Here is a 23,148-nt window from a genome sequence, read left to right on the forward strand (position 1 = left end):
TTGACATTGATACAATTCACTGAATTCAGATTCTACCCATTTTCCAGGCACTCACGCATGTGCACACACATGTGGGCAGGCATACATGCACAAACATTGTCCTGGATCTTTCCGAAGCCAAGAAACATAGTTTAAAACAAAACAAAACTATGCTTTTGATAATGATCTCTCTTTTAAATAAGTGATTTTGAAAGCATTTGCCTCATCTCTATTTTCTGTATTTGGAGTACCCAACCTATCTGCCTGCTCTCAAGGTCACAAACTGTGCTTACAGGCATAGTTAGTCTGCAAGTGAACTAGCAGCCCCAGTGACTGGAGTCAGCCCTCCTTCCCCCTCCTCCCCTACTCTTTGAGTATGTAGGTATACACACACACACACACACAAATTTTCTGCTGCTTGCCTTTTTTATGCCTGAGTACCTTGCTGACAAGTGCTAATAACAAAATACCCAGAGAGAGTCCAGTTGAAGTTAGCATACATTAAACATTCTGAACTTGTCCTTTTGCTCATAGATTGTGCATAATTAATAATTAAACAGTTTCAGTTGTAATGGGTTGACCTTCCTGAACTGTTCATTATTCACAAGGCAAAGGCATCACTCAAACTTTTTTCCCATTGTCCTTCGCTGTTCCTTAGCATGACACGTGCTTGTGTTCTAGTTGTTTAGCACAAGGGGCTGACCGGGTAGTTACTGAAACCTCTGAGACTTGGAGACTGTCCTCCTTGAGGACCAGAACTGCTTACTGAAATGGTTGATGGCCGCTGTTTTTACATAACAGTTGCTGGCTCCATAACAAGATCCAGCTTGTGTCCCTGTAGCAGGACTGTAGAGTTGATAGGGGACTAGAATCTCAGGTTGAGGCTTCTGGGTAAGGTTTTATCCACAGTTTCATTCCATACCTCTGTGCTTAGAAGTTCAACAGAAAAGCCTCCCCCAGAAAAGCCCTTAAGGTGATGTATAGCACCTGGGGTCTTAAGGAGAGTGACTTTTATTAACCATTAAGAGTTGGTTTCAGCCAGTCCTGAGAGTTGTTACTGTAACTGCTTCTCCAGCTCCTGTTTGTGTTTTTGAAATGTATTCGTTCATCTTCCCTGAACCCAGGTTTCACAGAGCATGTTTTTGATGCATAGTAGCAAGGACTTGACTAGACCCCTGAACCCCTGGGCAGGGTTCTCAGGCTCTTTCTAACCCAGTGGTGACTGGTTGCTGCCCCTGCCTGGGAGCTGTGGGGAAACTGGGACAGCTCCACTCTGATCCTCCCTGCCTCTCTCCCTCCCTCCTTGGCGCAGATTTGAATTCCAGCTTGAAACAGACAGATTCTTGGAGGTGTCCTGCAATGCTCTTCTAAACAAACTTCTGGTTTTACTTGCATAAAAATGAGAAAAGTATACTCTAAAAATCCTCCCAGTGTGGTGAACACCATCAAGTCTCTTTATTTGCTTTCCTCCGGAGTGTTAGCAGCCTTCGTGCTTGTATGGAGTAGGAGACTCTCAGAGGACTCCTCTGCTCACCCCTCTGCCCCCCCATGTTTGTGCGTGACATTCTGACCACACCCCCACACACGCCCCCCCCCTCACCCCCCAACCCCCCGCCAGTCAGTCTTCTGTATCTCAGAAAATTCTCCTTGGAGGTATGCAAGAGGACACAGCTTTTAAAAGGAAAAGAAATATCTGGCATTATGCATGTGAGATTATAATTTCCCCCCGCATCTCTGATGAGTGATTCTTTCCAGGCACCCCTGAGATGAGACTCCGCTCTCTGCGGTTCTGTAAAGTCGACTTGGGGTGGCATTTTCACAAGTGAAATAAATTATTCATGGGTACCACCCAGTGTTCCTTAGTTTTATATTATGAGGAACTTAACAGGCTACAATATCAGGTCTTAAATAAAATTAACTACCCATGCAAAGATGTCACATTGCCTCGTTTTGTTTCTCATCCATGTTAAAATGACATCTTCATCAAGTTGCCTGGTCTATAATTCATTAATTTACTCTTGGTATCATACTTTGAAATGAGGCCCACATTAGCATCATGTTTTATATCAGGATCTTTGTAAAAAACCAATCGAGAATTTTAACCATCTTAGTAAATATTCAGCCACATTAAGGCAGTAGGCTTTTATCTTCCTAAACATCGCATTTAAAATCAACTACTACTCAGACACTCCCAGGACCAGAGCCTCCAGAAGAATTTCAGAAATGATGACTTGGAGGACTGACTTCCTGATCGGGGTCCATAGTTTCTGCACCTCAGACTTTGAACCGTTTTTGTACTAACCGTTTCTGAGACAGCGAAATGTCATTTCTTGAACTGTGCCTTGTAGAATCTTGCAGGCACCGTGATATATATATGGCTTTCCTAAAACAGGCCGGGCTGAAATTGATATCATGTTTTATTTTTGCTCTTCAAACCGATGGGACTTCTGTGGCCATTTTATAGTACCTTTATCGAAGACTTGTCATGTTGTTGCACGCCTGTTTCTTCTGAGTGGACGGTTTCATCAGCCCCCTGTTTTTCATGTCCTCTCTGTGTAATGCCTGCATGTAATCCTTTGAACTTGGCAAGATTTTATTTCGCTCCCATTTTCCTTTGTTTTCCTTTCTTTTCGGAAGCCTTTCTCTACTGATGAGAATTTTAAGTTTATGATTACTAACCTTCTCCTGATCTGGATGAATAGAGTAAATTCAAAGAGGACAGAAAGGCAAAATCTAAGGATCATTTCGTTCACAGAGGTTCTTTTAACCTCTTTGGGATCTATTTATTATTATTATTTTTTTTTTTTTTTGGCTGCTTTGACCCCCTCAGTTCCTTTTGATTTAATTGTATTTTCCAGCAGTTTCCAATTGTTTGAATTGGAAACAAAGCCTTAATAAGAGTTCTAGTTAATTTTCTGTCTTGTAATTACCGATCTCATTTTTCTGATAATTGGCCACAGCAATTATATGTATATTTACTAATCACATAGGAGGCTGTGCAGTTGTATCTATCTGCCACCATTGATAATGACACGCATATTGCAGAGGTGCTTTTATCATCTTCTTTTTTCCACTACATCAAAGCTATTTTCTCTCGTTCTCAATAATGAATACATGCACGCATTTGACACAGTTGTGTGCTAGAGAAATTGTTTGGCTCCCACCAAATGCTGCATGCTCTGAGTTTCTTGCCTGCAGCGCTGGAAGGTTGTATGTAATGATATATTGCTCATCCAAATGGCCAAAGCACTCCAAAGCACAGTGAGATTAAAATAAGTCATTCCTTTGTTAATTTAAATAGGTGCATGTATCATACTTTGCAGGGCACTTTGTGTAGGGATGTCAGAGAGGAAAAAAGCCGCCGAAAGGTATTTTTAATAGCAAATGAGAATAGATGGGAATGGAGTCATTTGCAGCTGCCTACTTTATGTGGCTCTCTTGTTCCAACTGTAGGTCTAATGAGATGACTGTTAAAGTACTCTGCAGTGTAATTTCATTACATCCTGAGCCGCTACACTATAAACACAGTGGCGCTCTCTGTCATTCTTGGAAAAACTCCTAAATTCTTAAAGCCTTCCTTTGCAAATGGTAATGGGGTTTGCTCCCTGTGTTACTCAGTGGTTGTCATTTGTGGCTTCGTTGTTTCCTGCTCTTTTAAGTGGCTCCCACCTCCGCCCCAGTTCTGTTTGGTGGTCAAGGTGGGAGTTTTTCACTGGGTCCTTAATTCACAGCCTTTCTCACACATGTGACGAGTTTGCCCAGACTGGCAAATAGACTAAAATTCTTTTCAGGACACAGCTTCCCTGTAAAAAGCCTTTCTATTAAAGTAAAAAAACAAAAACAACCAAAAAACCTGACCCAAATGCTTCAGCAAGCAGTTAAGAGCAGTTGAATATACAAATAAATGTAAATAAAAAGGAAAGTGTAAATAAATAGCAAATCCAGTAAAAGAAACAAAGGTCAACACAAGAATAATTTCACAGCTCTTTGTTAATTACAAGACCATTTGTGTGTTACTTAAATAATCATTAATTTCTCATTTACACTTTCGTACCTTCTTTCCTACCCCGTGGCTATCATTGTCCTGTTTCCACCTCCCCTCCCTCTTTGCTCTCATGTTTCTCACCATTGTAAAATGTGTGTGGCTTTAAATTTGGCATTTTTACGTAAACATGTGGGAGAGGGTGTAGACAGTCTTTTTAATTGGATGAGGCCTTATTTTCCTTCCCACATGGTGCTAAATCCTTGTTATAGATTCATCTTTATCCTGCTCCTTGGGGGAGCTGGGCAGGGGTTGGGGGGGGTGGCGCATGGAAAGGAAGAGAAGGAATTGTTGTGACTTTTGGTGACTTGTTTTTCCTCCATCCCAGGATTCGCCCGTCCTTCCGGTTGGAGAGTTCTCCGAGCCATTTGTACATTTCATCACTCAGTGGTGAGCCCGTTTGCAAACATGCCATGCCCTCAATGTAAATGATACATGCCATTAACTCCCAGGCTCCGCGAGACCTTATGGCTCTCCCTGCTTCCTCCTGGAGACGGGAGGGACTTCGGGGCCTTGGGCAGATGGGGCAGCAAAGCTGAAGAAATTGTTTAAATTATGTAAACGTTATTTATACAAAGGGTCGTAAATGTACTTTAGAGGCTTTTTTCTGTTTTAATAAACTGCTGAGACTCAGGCTCCTTCTTTGAGCACAGATACTGTTGCTATCCAATTTCTTTTTTTTTTTTTTTAAGAAAAACACAATTTTATAGTCCCTATTGAACAGACATATGAAGCTTATTTTTATTAATGTAACCTCAAGTTACCCATAAAACTGTCTGTCACTTAGTGGAAGCAGCATAGTTTATTAATTCATTGGGTTTTCAGTAAATAACTTTTATCTTTGGTTGTGTGTTAAACACAATACTGGTGTTCCATTTCAGTGAATTTTGATGTTTGAAAGACTATGAAAACATGGTTCCATTAGGCCCACTTGAACCATTAAAGAACTGGGAGGAACCACAGGTCAAAGGGGCCGTCGGTGTCATTTTACACCTGAGGAAACACGCATTTTTCTTTGCCAACCCTCTGCCTTTTCCCCCTCTGTAGGTGGAGGGTCCCCCTTTCACAGCATCCACCTGCCTCTTCCCCATTCAGCAGCACCCAGGAGGCTGTGGACGGCCCCATTGTTCCACTGCCCTCCTTCTGCCCTCTGCCTCTCCCTAGCACAGAGAAAGAGAAGGAAATTGGGAGCCTAGCAATGATCGCTACAAAGCAAGAGGCAGAACTAACCAGAAACTCTTCGGGACATTCCGGAACTTACTCACAGCTACCTCTACCTGCCTTCCCCTAGTCCACTGAATTCCGTTTCATCACGCCTTTAGAGTCCTGTTCGGTGGTGGGAAACAGAACCCTTCCTTCCTGTGGCGCCTGGAAATGGTGCAGTCAGGAGTCCTTGCCAAACCAAAACATTTGTGCACTGTCCCCTGCCCCTCCCCCGCCATGATCCATCTGATGATTACACTAAAGTGAAGCTAAGAAATATTCCTTAATATAAATGTCAAGCTTTATCACCTTTTTGACTAAGTGTAATATGTTACCTCTTAATAAAAATGTCTCATACTCCATGTATAATGTCTTTATACTCCATAGAAAAACATGTGAGGAAGAGATTTTTTTCGCCCTGACTTTAAAAATTTTATTAACACTTTCTATTTATTTAAAAGACTTATCTAATATTCTGTAGCTTTTAAAAACTATTTTTACCCTGCAGATGTTTCATTTCCAAAGCACCCCATGTTAGAAAAAACAGATATATCCACTGAACACTGGAATCCTGAGCTCATCGATAATATCAGAGCCCATTATCCAAAAATGTGTATTAATCTCTCTTAATTTCCTTTATGTGGAATTCCTAGAAACACTCAGAAGCAGCCCATCATGGGAATGCCACATTTTGAACTGCAGAAATTGAAAAACAAACCATGCCGTTCCTAAGCTGCCTGGAGCCCTGGTTTGGGCATCACCCGCCTGGCGCTGTGGGATTTGTGACGGGAGGGCTGTGCATCTCACTGTGTGGCCTGAGACCCCCTTGGGGGTGGGGCCGGTTCTGGGCTGAAGTGGGAGGGGAGCAGATAAGGCTTTGCCTTCCTTCTGTCCAAAAAATTAATCAGCTGCTATGTAAAAGTTTTATGGAGACAGGGGGAGGGGTAACCTGTGTTGAAATTTCCACAGATGTCAAGCCGAAACAGAAATGATAGTGGGTAATAGCCTTGTTTTCCCAAGAGATACAGCTACTTTGGAATGTCAGATTAGGACTGTTACCAACTCCACTGGCGAGACAGCTTGAATTACTTGCTAATGAATGCAGTATTTGAGAGGTGCATATGGTTATTTATAGGGAAGGCAAATGTCCTTGATGTCATTAATGGTTCATAACTACGGTTCTTACTTACCAAATGATCATTAAGTCTCTCTACTCAAAAAAAAAAAAAAGAAAAGAAAAGAAAAGAAAATACTGTCAGCAAATGCAGGGATCATATGACAGGTTTTCCTGGTGCTTGTTAGAGTTTGCCTTGTGTAAAAGAAAAAGCATCTGTGTGATTTTCAAGTAATAGAAGAAGCAGTCTCTTTTCATGACTTTATCCCACAGACTCCCTGAGTTTGGTATGGATAAGGGCCACCAGATAGGTAGCTGCTTGTAGTCACATCAGTCCCACATGTGAGTGCTTCATCCCGTAGCCTTCATACCTGACGCAGCTACTGATGATACTTACTGCATGTCAGACAAGCAGCATTTTGTATGAGGAATGTGATCCTTTAAGCACCTTAAACAAACTTAACTCCCCCCCCTCAGCTGTTTAAAGAATATCGACCTGCATTGTAGCCAGAATAAATAAAAGTTGAACTAATATAACAGCCCATTTGTAATTTTGTAGCATTATCTAGATTCCTGACTTCTTTTATGACTTGTCATTCAGAGTCAGAATGAAGAAATAAAATATTTTCTCATTTGACCTGGTAGTCATGTTTTTTTTTTTCTTATTACTGACCCCAGTTACGGAAAAAGAAGTCTATTGTTGCCTAGATTTAAGTCTGAAATAAACTGAAAACTAAGTCAGGAAGAAATATTGCCGCTTTTTTCCTCCCACAATTATTTCAAAAGTGGAATTAGGTAAATTTAAATTCATTCTTCATATGTAGTGCAAGAATAATTACCCGCCCAAAAAATCTTTATGTTTCTGATTCATGAGATTCCCCAAAATCTGATTAATTAAAGGCCCAAATAAAAGAAAGGGAATATATGCTAATACTTTGGCCAAGAATTGAACACGGTGAATTTGAAGTCATTCAGATTCCAGGGGAAATAGTCCATGGTGGAAAGTATAGCACAGATTCATGCGTGATCTAGATAATGACGAGCTTTTCTTCCTCTAACAGCATGCGAAAACAACCCAAAGAAAGACCAGCACCTGAGGACCTGATGGTAAGTACATTGCTTTAATTACGTTAGCATTCTCTGGTTATATATCTGTGCTTAACCTTCTGCTAAAAGAACTGGAATGGAGTTTAAAACATCCACAGCTCTTAAGAGAGACTGCATTACTTACTCCATTTGGGTAGTGTTTTGAAGCCCAAATCCTCAGGTAGTAGTTTTTACTCTTTAAAAAACCACCACCAGGGTGCCTGGGTGGCTCAGTGGGTTAAAGCCTCTGCCTTCAACTCAGGTCATGATTCCAGGGTCTCTCTGCTCAGCAGGGAGCCTGCTTCCTCCTCTCTGCCTGCCTCTCTGCCTACTTGTGATCTTTGTCTGTCAAATAAATAAAATATTTTTAAAAAATAAAAATAAGGGGCGCCTGGGTGGCTCAGTGGGTTAAAGCCTCTGCCTTCAGCTCAGGTCATGATCCCAGGGTCCTGGGATTGAGCCCTGAATTGGGCTCTCTGCTCAGCGGGGAGCCTGCCACCTCCTCTCTCTCTGCCTGCCTCTCTGCCTGCTTGTGATCTCTGTCAAATAAATAAATAAAATCTTTTTAAAAAATAAAAACCCACCACCATTTTGTAATAGTAAGGGAGGGGGCACCTGGGTGGCTCAGTCATTAGGTGTCTGCCTTTGGCTCAGGTAGTGATCCTAGGGTCCTGGGATCGAGCCCCGTGTTGGGCTCCTCTACCACTCCTCCTGCTTGGGTTCCATCTCTCACTGTAGAAAAGAAAAAGGAAGAAACTTAAGGTAAAACTCTCTTCCTCCGCCTTACACGCAAGGGTCACCAGTTAATCTGGGTTACTCCTCCTCCTCTGTTGTTACCGCCTCTCAGCACCCAGAGGATCGGTAACAGAAAAGCAAGTCAGCATATTCAGTTTTTCGCGGTGTCCTGCAGGAGATTCTGAACGTGGCGCGGAGTCCTCTTGGATTCATGCAGAATGAAATTAGATTGGCTGCAAAAGATCAAGTTAATGTGAATCTTTGGTCTTTCCTCAGAAAGAGACAACTATGAGCTGCGGGTGCTGTGTTCTCAGCTCCAAGGCCGCTTTCTTTGATGGCGAATGACAGTTTTTAGTCGAGCAGGGAGAGGAACAGAGACGCTCCCTAGCAATTCCCAAATGGTCATTTGTTTAGTGCAGATTGTTGATTTGACAACGCACAAGCTGTTAGAAGGAACGCCGGGATCGAGCATTATAACTAATGATTACAGTCTGCTCTTTCTCCTGTTTTGTGTGCTCACCATTCCCTGTCTTTAGACCATTGCACTGAGAGCACACCCCGACCAGTCTTCTGTCACCACTTTAAACAAGAAGCATTTTGCAGATACCAGTTCAGAGGGTTTCATCCGTTGTATGCCATCCTGATAAACACCCTACATGCCCCAACTTCTTGCATAATACACCTTTTGTCCCGGAATAGAAAATAACAGGAAGTTTCCCTTTTGCGTCATGAGCGCTTTCCAGGAAGGTAGCGTCCTTCCTCGTGTTACCCCTGGAGCAAATCTCCATTTTCAGGGTAGTTTCAAGTTAAAGTTCACCCCTAAAAACCTCTGCAATTTATAACTGTGCAGGTATCGTATCTGGAATAAACTGGTCTTTTGGCGGTGGCGTGTCTTGGATGGTTGGGAGATTGTTGCAGTTAGTCACATTTGAGAAAACTTGGAACAGGTTCTAGAGATGGAGACCCATTTACCTTGTGCATTATTATGCTATGGCTGGATAGCTCAGCTATTAAAACAAAGGAATAGGGTTTCATAAAACAGATATCTGTTTGTAAATGCATGTTTCCGTGCTGCAATGAGTTGGCCACTTTTAAACAAAACACTGTGGATCGCACGTACACCCATCCATGCATATGGATGTATGTCCTGGTGGGGAGCACAGCTCCAGGGCAGCAAGTCATAAAGACAAGGCCAGAGGGTGCGCACTTTCAGTGCTTGAGAAGAAAGTGTGTGTGTGTGTGTGTGTGTGTGTGTGTGTGTATGGAGAGACAAGTGATACATATCTTGATCTCTCTCTTTATAACTGTACACCCTGGTGTGTGCTGTCCCACATTTTTAATTAATAAATATCAATAAATCAGTAAAACACAATGAAAAATGTAGTCACAGGAAGCCCGGTTCTCTAGTTAATTTAACATTTGTAGGACTGCTCCCAGTGGGATTTAAATGAACATATTCCCTCAGGTACAGCACTCATGAGGCACCCGGCTTAGAAAGGGCTCGGTGAGGAAGCTGAAAGCTTGGAATGTGTGTGAGGCTCCTGTGGTCAAGGGGGTTGGGCCCTGCTTGCCTCTGACCACGGTATTGAGCCACATAGGGGATGAGAGAGAAATTGGGTTGTACCTGGCTTCAGGAACGTGAGTCACGTCCTAGGAGCCCAGTCTTAAGGAACCAGCTTCTTTATTTCTTCCAGCATATTAATGGCTTTAATTTTTCCTTTTCCCTCCCCGCCTACAACCTATTTGATGGTGCTCCCATCTGGAAGCTGAGAACATGCTCTGGAATGCGTGAACTGGAGGGGACATTTGTCACTGTGGGTGGGGACCTGCCTTTCTCAAAAAGAGCAGTTTATCTCCCTAGCACGGTAGCACCGGCCAGCAGGGCACTGATGTGGTCCACACAGCCTGGGCCATATCAACCATGAGGCCTGCAGGACTATCCAAACCAAAGGAAGAAAATCAAAGCCTGGGTAGAAATACTGAGAGTTACAGACTCATCACCAGAGACCGCCGGTAAGCACAGCGAGCCCCGCCTGAGTAAACCAGACCGCAGGGAGGGGTGGGTCATGTGCACAGTGGGCGTACGAGCAGTGTTTGACTTTCTATCTGCCACAGTTACCTTATATCCATAATACCCCAGTCTTCAAACCATCATCTTTGCAGTGTTTGGCCATGTCAGTCTCAAAGCTAAAGTTTAGACTCTTGAAGCCACTAAAATCCCGGTGTTAGAACTCATCTAGGTGTTTGGTCGTTTAATTCTACTTTGTGTGGTTGTTCCTGAGACGGTTATCAGTTTTTATGTTCTAAGTGGAAGTATGCTAAAGCTGGATGAAGAAATTCCCTTAACACTCACACTTTGGGGAGTCCAGAGTTCATGTAAGCTGATATACGTGTCTGGCATGTATCTGTTAAGGTACATAAATAACCCATTCAGAAGTCCCATCAGTAGCATCCAGATCATCTTGGGAGATCTCAGAACCAGATAAACAATTCAGTTTGGCAGGTGTTATTAGACCGTGATGTACAATATCCTGTGCCTGACTCAGTAGAAGACACAAGGAAGAGTAAGCCACATTCATCCAGTCTTGCAGGAGACACAACAAGTATGCAACTTGCCGGAATAAAGTAACTCAGAACTGCAGAGTTCTCTGGGGGTTCACTGGGGAAATGGGGAAAGCTACACGGAGAAGGTGGCATTGGAAAAGGGCCTTTGGAGGATGGACGGAACTTCATAGAGAGTTTTCAAGGGGACATTCCAGGTCAAGGAAACAGGCTGGGTCAAGCATGAGTGTATTAGAGGCTCCAGACTTTTTCGGAGCAGTGTGAGACCTCTAGGGCCTTTTGGAACAGAAATCCCTTTGACATTGGCCTCGTGGAGTCCCAAACCCACAACGGGGGAATTTAGATAGGCAACGCATTCGCCACCAGCTGGGCGATCTATTAAAAAATTCCACTTCTTATAGGAGAAACCCTTTCTTCTTAGAGAAGAAACCCTAGTCCAAGTCTGAAAACGTGGACCTGACATGGAAGCAACACACCGACCCCCCACACACCTTTTCTTGTGAGTGGACTCCCATTCAGGTACAGGGAAGCCCTTCATCCTTCAGTCCTTCGAGAGCCATCGCGTGAATCAGGAGCCAGCGTTAACCCAACAAAGGAGAGCCAGCCATGCAGGTGGCCAAGAACTTCCCACATGCTGACACCCCCACATGCACTCTCTCTGCTCATAAGAACATGATTCCATTGTGAAAGAACCCACTTTTACAGCACGCTGGTACAAATCACAGGGAAGACCTAGGTCAGCGCCGCGCCAGCTCTGTGATGTAGGACCCGCAAACTTAGAAAAATGTTTCCAGGCTGTAGAAGCCCTGTGGAGATGGAAGCAGAATGTTCACCAGGCTTCGGACAATGCGACAGAGATATCTCGGCTTTGTGGAGTGGGGGACAGCTGCTGCCATCAGAAAGGATTGGCGAGGACGCAAGAAGGGAAAAGGTGATGAAACAAGGGTGGTGGAGACCTTTTCCCAAAATGTCAATAATCTGATTGAAGGACACCTAAAAAATAAAAATCAGACCCCTAACTTCAGAGACAGATGGCTTGAGATGGGAGCACATTGAGATGGAGAGGTTCAGATCTGGCTTTGCTATTCAACTTGTTAATAGAGGATACAGTGAGAACATTGTTGGGTAGACCCTTGCTCACGTGAGCCACAGAGAATTCTTCTGCCCAATGAGTCTTCTTCCTGTAGGGTTCTCTGGTAGCTGTGGTCTGGCTGTACTTTAACAGGAAAGCCTCCACACTTGCCTTCCCTTGCCAGCAGCTCCCCATTCCCTCCCAGCTTTTAGTGTCTTCATGTGCAAAACGGAGAGGATGCATGAGATCACCAGTCCTTGACCTTGGGTCCATGACTTCAGGAAGTCTGTTAGAGCCCCTGAAATTACATCCAACATCACGTATGCGTGTGGGGATTTGCATTCTTTTGTGAAAAGAGAAATCCGTGACTGTCATCAGTTTTTCAAACGGGACCGTGACCCTGAATGATTGTTAAGCTCCCTCGCTGCCTTTTCATTCTGTTAGTTAGTGCAATGCAGCCAGAACTAGACGAGCAGCTCAGGAGGGAGGCGTTCACTCGGAGGGTGCTGGCCTGGCGCAGCGGAGGGACAGGAAAGACCCTCCCCGTGGGACTGAGGAAGGCTGCCCACCAGCGGGCAGCTGGCCCTTTAACCTGCCAGCCTATCCTGAACATGGGCCTTGACTCAGGCAGGGAGGGTACGGGCTGTGGGCACCTCCGCAGTTACAATTTGGGTTCAGAGCACTGTAGATCCTTCTATGCATTTAGAGTATTTCCAGAAGCTTCCCCTGTCTAAGCTCTATTTAATGGAATCTATGCATAGTAAGTAATCAGGTCAGAAGAAGCAGCATCCCGGTTTGAGATCAATCGCTGGCTAATACTTTATCTAGGCCACTTTATTATCTCATGCTGATCTGATTCCCATTCTCCTCCTCCTTTGTGGCATGCAGTTCGGCTGTGGTAAAAGTACGGATCACATACATATTAAAAACATATACCCATTCTATCTGTATGTAAATGCGTGAGGCACAGCTGGATATTGCAGAGGAGTTTGATTTACTAATAGTTATTATCTGTTCTAGCTGCTCAGTGGCAGAGAGAATTTCAAAGAAACAAGCTGGCGCAGAAATTGTCTTTATGCTGCTACTATACTGCTTTAGTAATTGTTTAAAAACATGGGTTTTCTCCTCTGGCTCTAATAATGCCCGTTATTTTGTGCATTTCGTGGTACATTCCAGAGCAGGGCGTCCTCGTTCAGTATCTTCTCAGGTTTGGGTTTTTTCGTTTTTTCCGTTCATGCTACTAAGAAGAAACACAGAGGGCAGTTTGCAATTGAAATTTTGCAATTGACATTTTGCTTAGATAGCAAGTAAATCATGGGACTTGGAATCTGAAAAGCAGTTGTGGATCGTGGGGGGAGGGATGTCAGTTACAATCAAAATAGTGCTTTTAGATTTTTTTTTCCCCCTTCATCTAAATCCCAGCAGCTGCAAACTTGAAGGCATCTCATTTCTCAGAAGAGGCTCTACGGATAAGAGGTGGTATTGTTTGGGGGCTAATAAACACCAAACTGCTCCAGAAAAATCTGTTTAAACATTTAATTACTTGTTAACTTGTTTAACTCCTCTCTATTAAATTGTCACTGGTAGCTTTTCTGTGTATCCAAACCTGATTGTAATTACATTTTCCGATAGTTTGGCTGGTTGTCTCGCACTTAATCAGTGGTTTGATAACCATCTGCATGCAGCATGGTCACTTTTAGAAATTGAAGAAATCACCAGGTTAGATTTTTGTCTCTCCAGCACTTCAGTTCCAGTAAAACTTTTGGATTTACAGCAAATTACTTCATTCACCACTGTTAGACCCAAACCTTTAGGTCACAGACAAATAGACAGAATGAACTGAACAATTAAGAAGATGATTTTAGGGGTGCCTGGGTGACTCAGTGGGTTAAAGCCTCTGCCTTTGGCTCAGGTCATGGTCCCAGGGTCCTGGGATCAAGCCCCACATCGGGCTCTCTGCTCGGCGGAGAGCCTGCTTCCCTCTCTCTCTGCCTGCCTCTTTGCCTACTTGTAATCTCTGTCTGTCAAATAGATAAATAAAATCTTAAAAAAAAAAAAAAAGATGATGATTTTAGGGGCGCGTGGGTGGCTCAGTCCATTGAGCATCCAACTCCTGATTTCAGTTCAGGTCTCAATTCGGTTTCTTTTGATCCAGAGTTTACTTGTATCCCAAACACAAATAGGCAGAGAGGCACATTTTAGCAGCCCCCTTGCACGGTGTTCATGGACCTACTATACTTGCAGTTGGAACTTTTTAAGATACTAACGATGATTTAATAAGCAGTTATGGACTTGGTTGTCATTTACTCCGTCGAGCTTTCGCCTGTGTTTTGAAGAGCATGTTTTAAAACAGACCCTTAAGGCCAGACTCCTGTGTGTGTCTGGCCACCCATTCTTGCAGATATCACTTTTGCTTTTGGTTACTCATCTGGAGGTGCAAATCAGCTCATTAGCTAAGGCACCCGGAATTTGCAGGGAGAATCCCTGGCTGGGATTGTAACTTCAGCTAAGTATTTCCTTCAAGCACAGATAGCATCACAGAAGCCTGGGGGCTCCACAGAGGGTCCAATTTACAACCACGGAATGATTTGTTTTATTATTATTTTCAAGTTCTAAAGGCCATTAAAATCATCTGTTTGTGTCTGCTTATAAACAGGAATCCACTACTCAGAAGTTGATTTTGGCTCTTTAATTGCACATAATTACAACGGCAGAATCACTGCCTGGATGCTTGAGATCGCACTAAATCAGACAGCTTTAATTTGAATTTTTGATGACACGTTAGCACTTCAGCGAGAACAGAGAGATTATAACCCCAGAAAACAAGCTTTGTTTTCCCGCAGACGTGACTGCTTAATCTTTTCACGAGACTTTAGCAGATAAATGTGTGTGTGTGTTTGGGTGTGTATTTATATACACGCACGTAGCAAGAGAGATACAGATAGATAAAATCTGTCACTCCTTGATCATGGTGATCTAACAGTTTTAATTTCCCAGTTAAGGATAACTTTTTTCCTCCATCGTCAGGTCAGATCTCTTAATACGGTGATGATTTGCCTGTTTAAGATTGCGGTTTTTTTGAACTCCTGACTGCAGCGCTTCTTTCTTGTTTGCCTGGGCCAACCGTCTTCTTCCCAGCATCGCATTTCACGGCACAGTGAGGCCATGGCTCCTTGACCGCAAGAATAGTCTGGTTATCCCGGACGCAGCAAAATGGAACTCTGGGACTGCTCTGTGACGTCACGCCGCATTCCCGGGGGCTGAGCTGGGTCTTGGGCGTGTGTTGCACGTCCGTTCCTCATTTGACACCACTCAGCCCATTGGTAGTTTCTTTGATTTGGGGGGTGGTCTCAGTTTGGAACACCCCCCAACCCCATCCTTAGAGGTCTCCATCCTTCTCCCTATCACAGTGCTTGCCCCCTTCTCTGAGGCACTCCAGAATCTAGTCTCTGACTTGGAACGGTACTTAACTACACAGAATTACGTATCCATCTTCTAGTCACAAGTCGGTCCAGGTAGTACAGTGGTTCCTAATGCTGGCAACTCATCAGAATCATCCAAGTCGTTAAAAATTAGAGGGAAAAAAAAAAAAAAGCCTGGATCCCAGCCCAGATGAAAGAATTCTTGGTGCTTGGGCCAGGGAACAGGTACTATTTTGTTTTTAAAGCTCTCCAGGAGCAGCTGGAAGTGAAACTCACTAGTTTAATGCCTTTTTTCTCCAGCTAGATTGTAAGCACCTTGAAGAGGGTCATGCTCTTCTGACTCAGTGTCCAGCATGGTTGTGTGCAACTGCCGTTCAGGCGAGTCTCCGCTCTGATTATAGGAAGAGAACTCACTATCGCCTACTCTTGGCGTGTGCCCATCTCTTGCATCCTGCTCAATGAAACACTGTCCTGGACATCAAATAGACAGACAAACAGAACAGTTCTTATTCTCCAAGAACTCACACAGTAAAGCCGAGGAAACTCACCCAGGAACAAGCCATCTCGGGACATTGTACATTGTACATTGTAATGTACAATATAAGTTAGGCTGACCACACTAGAAGACATGGTTCGTTTAAGGGGTTTTGTTTGACTTAACCCAGAGGTCATCTGGGTAAAATAATTTGGTGCCAAAATAAAGGCATTTTGAGGCTGTTGCTGTGTTTGCAGGGATAACATTCAAGACATGTAACAACCAGTACAGCATGGGCTTGACCAGTCAGAGCAGACTCCAGGGCTCTGGCCATCCCACCTCAGGATGGGACATGTGGGAAGAGCAAGGCAGTGTTCAGCACCTTCAGCATGTGTCCTGACCCCCTGAGAATTTGCCTCCGACAGTTAATTCCGAAACAGGAGGTCATCGGAGAGCCAAGATCTAGAGGAGACCACCTGGCCAGCACCGTCTTCGTTTGTTTAGATTGATAGCAGGGGGACCCCATGGTCTTTATCTACCAGCATATCTGATGCACACCGCCCCAGCCCCTAGCTCTCGGGAATAATGGATTAAGTTGAAAAAGACCAGAAGATATTTAGCCGTTTGTGGGGGAAATACAGAAAGATCTGAAGCCTAGTCTCCGTGATTTGGGAATTGCCGTTGAAGACAGCAAACTTGTTTTCCTGGGAGTACACTCCAATAAAAAGATGCAATTCTTATCAATAATTAATGAGTCTAACCAGGAATTTCAAGGGCTGGAAAAATATTAGAAGCCTCCTATTTACAGTTGAAACCAGCTGGATTTGTTTAATGGGTTGTTTGCTTTTTAATTTGTAGCAGTTTGGAGAGAGACCTTTGGGGATCAGGAGTCTTGTGGTTTCAGCGAGGCCTTTGGTGGATAACAGTTATTTGGGGGGCCAGATCTGTCTGCAGATAATTTGAGGTTCGCCTGGCCATTTAGAGACTGCCTAAAGGCAGTAGAGACATTTGGGCCTTCTGTCCTCTATTTAATTTTCAAGATTAGAATTAAACATTAGGTCTTGGTCTACCGAGAGACATTTGCTGGAGCATGGACTAGTTTCTTTCCAGTATCCTGGTTTACCGTTTCTCCGTTCTCTGTGTAAATGGTCACTGATTCTGAAGTAGGAGGCTAGGTAGCATTCGTTTATTCAGGCAGAGGTTCCCTGGGCACAAATAAAAATGGAATTTTCCAATGTAACCCGATTAACTCTTAATTGTATACCAATAGCCTACGTGTGTCTCACCTCCCTCAGAAGGCTTCTGGATGGCCTGCGTGTCTTTTTAAACTGGGGGGGGGGGGGGGGGGTTGTGCGGAGGGGGATTCAATTAATAGCAGGACTTTCTAATTGTGGGACTGGTGTGGAGTTGACAAAAATTTGTATAAATAGGGTACATTTTTCCACTTAAGAGGGCCGTGCGGAAACATTTTTAATTGGATTTTCATGGTGATTGACAGCATTTGATTATGACAGTAACTTTCTTTGGCTGGACTGCTCTCGCCTCTTGTTCAGATTTTTCCATCAAAGCTCTTTTTTATCCTCTGAATCCCCAGTGGAGCAGCAGTCATTGTGGAAGAGCCTTTTAGCACCTTTGTTGTCACCATCCCTGGTGATGATTGGGCCCAGCTGGTAGTAGATAAGAAAATGTCCCTTTCACAAAGAGGCTGTGTCTCCCGCCTCTGTGGCTTCAATAATTTTAAGAGCCCCCAAAACCTGTTGAGGATTAGAAGGAGCTTTAGATGTGAAATGAGTGTTAAGTATTAGTAATCGGGAGATTAGGGCCCCAGGGACAATGGGAGATAAACAAGTGCAATTAAGGCAAATCTGCCGATGTAAACAAAATTTAGCAGAAACAGATGCCCTAACCATTTTGGGGGATTGATTTGAGGGCACCAAGGAATCGATTTTTGTCTTGTTTACACTTTCCAACCCCTGTGATATACTGAAAGGCGAAATATTTCATACAGCCTGATTTTAGTTAATTTTTTTCCCAGCGCCTCACAGTAGGCGCCTGTCTTCTCGCAGTGACCAGGCCTGAGTTTATTCAGCATTCACAGGGAGCAGCTAATTGTCTATGAAGGGCCCCCGTGTTTAAATGGGCTTGACAGGAATTTAAATTTTGTTTCAATCAACCCCTGTGCTCACAGCCTGCTCCAGTTTCTAATTTTTAAATTAAACATGATTTTTTTTTTTTTTTTCTGAAGCCGCGGCCTTGCCTCTGGAATGCTCCGGCTCTAACTCTCGGAAGGCGAAAATCGGCAACCCTGCAACGCTCGTGTGTGCAGGGCCCGAGACACCAGCTTCCAGGCTGGAAAGCCCTTTCCCCAAAGCAGGCGTCCGGTCCCCACGTCAGGGAGGTCAGCAGGGCCGTGGCTGGGCACGCCGTCCTTCCCGCCTGCGGAAAAGCCCAGCTCTCCCATGCAGGCCCCAGCGCTACCTCGTGCGGAATGTGGGTTAAGTACCAAAGAAAAGCAGAAGAGTAGATGGGGGGTGCTGGCTGGATTGTAACTCACTGCACGAGTGGTACAGATGCGGGTCTCAGGAGCCCTTTCTGCTCCTGGGAGATGGGAGAGAACACGCTTCGGGCGTCACAAGTGTGCTCTCCCCGTTTTCCATACTCGGAGCCTCCCGGCTGATGCCAAGGAGGCACGTGGCACCCCTGATTCCTGACCTCAGCCAGCCTGCGGTCTAGCCAGAAGGCTGAGGATATAGACAGCCAAGTGCTGGATAGAATGTGAGACCGGCCCAGGCCCTCCCTTACCTACACCCACCCCCCGTTCACCTCGCGGGGCTCCTTCACACGCAGCCCGTGCTCTTGTGCTCTCACAGCACCCACAGGCGGGAGGCGTTCTCGCACGGTTGTGTCTTGGCTTGTGCTGTTTCCTTACCGCAATTCCAGCCATTGTAGGGCCCCCCCAGACTTGCTGAGGATTGGAAGTAGCTTTGGATGGGAAATGAGGGTCAACCAGCACAACCTCTGTGACGCTTCCCAGGTCTGCCTCTGTAGGGTTCCTGACTTCCTGTCCTACATACCCTTCCTCCTGGCAGGTCCCTCTGTTAGCACGCCATCTCTCCCTTCGTGGCAGTAGTTTGTCTACCTAACCGGTAACAGTCCATAAACAAGACTACAGGTTTCTGGAGGACAGCTTCATGTCCCATTTACCTGAGCATCCGTGACATCTAGCCTAGCCCCTAGCCCCAGGTAGAACGCTCGCTAAATAGTTACTGAATTGAAATGTTATGAAATTAACAGGTAAAATGTTTTCTGCGGAAGGCAAGATTTCTTCCAGCCAGCGTTTTCTGGGGAGGTTTTGTGAACTCGTGACAAGTAAGGCAGGCCTCACAGAACATTTATTTATGTGCGTGTGTTACTTTCTGCATACAGCATGGAACACAGCTCAGATCATAAGGAAGAGTAGCTCTAAGATCCACACTAGCCAGAATCCACACTACAATTTATTTTCTCTGAACTTAGCTGAAAGTAGTTGGAAGGAGGAGTGCTTGCATCTTGGAGCTACAGATAAATTCAGGAAAGCCTCTGCTCTTTAACATTTAAAACAGACTTACTGTTTTAAGAGAGAAATTAAACAAATAGCATTTTTTAAACACATGAGTTTACAGAGTTCTTTCATATAAATTAGTCACTTGACCTTCACACAAACACTACAAGGGTTATTCTTATTCCCATTTAACCGATGTGTTAAACCAGGGCTTAGAAAGGTTAATTGACTTGCCGGGAGCCACGCAGCCAGCACGGACTTAGGACGATTCTGCCTTAAACAAAGCTGTTTAACAGTGGGCAGGGGAGAGTGGTTGTGAGAATTTCAGCGAAGTCAAACTATTTCTTGCAGTAGAAGATAAAACTAAGCACAAAGAGCCCGCAAAGAAACATGGAGGGCTTCAGCAGTGTGCTTGTGAACCCCAAATGCCCTGCTGGGATCGTTGCTCCCCCCACTCCTTATGGTCCCCTCTCCCTTGGCCTCGTCCTACCACTGCCAGGCCATGGTTGAAGCAAGGAGCTGGTGGCTGCCCATGGAAGCCTGGACCTCAGTGCAAACAGACCAATGTGGGGGAGAGAAAATAATCACCAGCCGTTTGTGCTTGGTCTGCGTCTGGGAGGAGCTGTGAGAATTTTGAGTTACTGTTTTTTGGTTCTGTCAGCCTGCAGCAGTAATCGAGGGCCTCAAACCTTTTCTTGTTCTCAGTTCTACCATCATGGTTACAGAAATCAGCAACTTCCAAGAGATAAATACTGTACATTGAGTTTGGGAGAAATTTCCTTGAACTCAGCAAATTTACTGAGCCCATTCTGTGTGCCAAATCTATTGCTAGACGCTGTATAGTGCTACTCAAATATGGACCGTGGACTACTAGTAGCATCTGAACTGTTTCTCAAGCACAAGATAAGGAGTTTGTACCAGAATATAGATCAGGCATGACTCAAAGCTTCTGTTTTATGCAGCTAATGTTTGTTTGTAGGGAAAATTGGTCAATGAAGGAAGCTGCATGCTGATTGACCTGTTGGCATAGCTCCTTACCTTGTAACAAACCAGTAGCAAGCAGTTCTCAGACCAGCCACTTGAGCTAACAGCTGCAGGAAAAACAGGCTGATCGGAGGCGCTTACAGTGCTGTGTGGAAGTGAAGCACTGATATAACCAGGGGTACAGCTGGCCTGAGTGAGACATCAAGAAGTGGTTCAGTAATCTGTTTATAGATGGTCAAAAAGAACTCAATGAAAGACAACCTTCAGAATGGGAAAAATATTTGCAAACCGTGTATCTGATCAGGAGATAACATGCAAAATATATATGGAGAACTCCTACAATTCAACAGCAAGAACCAAACAATGCAATTAAAATGGACAAAAGACCTGAACAGACATTTTTTCCAGAGGAGATTATAGGAATGGCCAACAGGTACATGAAAAGATGCTCAACAGCACTAAGCCTCAGGGAAATGCAAATCAAACGACAATGGGCTGTCACCACTCAACTGTCAGAATGGCTCTCACCCAAATGATAAGCGATGACAAGTGTTGGTGAAGATGTGGAGAAAAAGGAACTCCCTTGCACTGTTGGTGGGAATGCAAACTAGTGCAGCCACCATGGAAAACAGTATGGAGGTTTCTTGGAAAATTAAAAATAAACTATATGATCTAGCAACTCTACATCGGAGAATACATTCAAAGGAGATGGAAACACTATGTCAGAGATACTCACACCCCCACGTTTATGGCATTATCTACATAGCCAAGTCCAGAAACAGCCTAAGTGTCATTGACTGATAAACAGATAAAGATACAGTATGTATGTACAATGGAATATTATCTAGCCATAAAAAAGAAGGAAATCCTGCCATTAGCAACAATATGCATGGACCTCGAGGGGACTATACTAAGTAAAATAAATCTGACAAAAAGGCAAATACTTATGATCTCACTTATACGTGGAATCTTAAAACAGACTCGTAGAAGCTAGTTTTGGTGGGGGGGGATTAGGTGAGAGTGGTCAAAGGTGTACGATAAATGTGTGTACTAAAGATACAAAAAGATAAATAAGTACTAGGAATAGAAAATACAGTGCAGGGTGCCTGGGTGGCTCAGTGGGTTAAAGCCTCTGCCTTCCGACTCAGGTCATGATCTCAGGGTCCTGGGATAGAGCCCCGAATCAGGTTCTCTGCTCGGCAGGGGGCCTGCTTCCCCCTCTCCTGTCTCTGCCTGCCTCTCTGCCTATTTGTGATCTCTGTCTGTCAAATAAATAAAAATATTAAAAGAAAGAAAGAAAGAAAATACAACGTGGGGGCGCCTGGGTGGCTCAGTGGGTTAAAGTCTCTACTTTCGGCTCAGGTCATGATCCCAAGGTCCTGGAATCGAGCCCCAAATTGGGTTCTCTGCTTGGCAGGGGGCCTGCTTCCCCCTCTCTCTGCCTGCCTCTCTGCCTATTTGTGATCTCTTTCAAATAAATAAAAATCTTAAAAAAAAAAAAAAAAAAGAAAGAAAGAAAGAAAATAAAACGCGATAGCTATAGTTAACACCGCTGTATGGTATATTTGAAATTTATTAAAATGGTAAATACTAAAGGTATTCATCCCAAGGGAAAAAATTTTTTTTCTTTTATTCTTTTTTATTTATGTAAGACAATGGATTTTTTTTTAAAAAAAGATTATGGATGTTACCTTATTATGGTAATCATTTCACAGTATTCTATAAGTCAAATCATTGTGCCCTACACCTGAAACTTACACATTGCTGTATGTCAGTTACATCTCAATAAAACCAGCTGGGGGTAAGAACTAAAGGAAAGAGAAGCTAAATTGGTGAGGACCTTAGGAGACATGTGATCAAAGTAGTTAGTTCACACAGAATAGGAAGCCAGACAGAGATCGGTCTGACAGGAAGGCAGAAGGGAACCTCAGGCTGAGAAGACACCCCGCAAATGTGTGTCCAACACACATGGGAGCGGAGCAGCAGGAACACGACCATGGAGCCGTTACCTTGCTCGTTTCAATAACCATTACGGTAGAATTGGAAAGGTGGAAAGGTTGGTGGCCAGGCGATGGGCAGACATGCCCTGTCCTCTGTATGTGAAGTCTGGAGAAGCCAAAGATGGGCTCAAGATCCTGAAATTGAGTCTGCCGTGAATGTGGACAAGAAGCAACATGGTAAACCAGAGAGAGCATTGCTGTCAGAAGCTATGATTTCCTGTACAGGCTCTGCTCTAAGTAGCTGGGGAGTCATCAGTTATGTGGCTTATCTGAGCCTCAGCTGCTTCATCTGCAAAGTGGGGGGGATGATACCAATCTTCCAGTATTGTTGTTTTCATTTAAACAAGAAGAGAGTTTGGTGGAAGTGTGCTTACAACCTGTAAAGTGCTAGACACATGTAGAGCACTGAATCACTCAGCCTCTTTGGGTTGTGATTTTTTTCATCCGTCTAGTGTTCTGGGCATTTCCAACTAGTAGCTTCTTGGAAAACACGTTTGTTTAGTGGTGCTGACTGTGAGTTCGATTGAAGTAAATGTGTGCTGGCTATTCCCAGCAAGTGTCCCGTGAACTGGTAATTTCTTGGGGGGGTGGGCGGACCTCTGTGAGTTTTCCTCCCCAGTGATTAGAAAGCTTAATTTTTTGTCCTCTATTATCAGTAAGATGTAACGAGCATCTTGTTGGAGGGAATTATTGTGAACCAGTTAATCAACAAGTATTGGTTGTCTGTGTCTCTGAGGTGCTGGGATGGGTTCAAAGAATATGAGACACAGTTGTGTCATAGAGGAGCAGAAGAGACCCCCGCACGGGAGACATTTGGAGAGGGCAAGAAGGGCTGTGTGCCGCTGACTTGCCTGGTGTGAGAGCTCAGGGGAGGACGGCTGAGGCTCTCCATGGTCAGGGAGGCAGCTCGGCTCCAGCTGGACCTGGAAGATC

The 23,148-nt window shown here is 44.3% G+C and overlaps 1 protein-coding gene across 10 annotated transcripts in view; it reads left to right on the forward strand.

Annotated features, from left to right (window-relative positions):
* The window catches only part of MAP2K5 (mitogen-activated protein kinase kinase 5), a 260,220-nt gene that overhangs the window by 214,560 nt on the left and 22,512 nt on the right, over positions 1–23,148 (forward strand). For 6 of the 10 annotated variants that reach the window (XM_059180906.1, XM_059180907.1, XM_059180905.1 and 3 more), the window contains 2 exons: positions 4,350–4,411; positions 7,400–7,445. In XM_059180906.1, coding sequence (XP_059036889.1) covers positions 4,350–4,411; positions 7,400–7,445 — 108 coding nt within the window. The remainder of the gene's footprint in view (positions 1–4,349; positions 4,412–7,399; positions 7,446–23,148) is intronic. The other 4 variants (XM_059180913.1, XM_059180915.1, XM_059180911.1 and 1 more) reach the window with 1 other exon arrangement.

Source organism: Mustela lutreola, chromosome 7, assembly GCF_030435805.1.
Source record: "Mustela lutreola isolate mMusLut2 chromosome 7, mMusLut2.pri, whole genome shotgun sequence".
NCBI lineage: Eukaryota > Metazoa > Chordata > Mammalia > Carnivora > Mustelidae > Mustela > Mustela lutreola.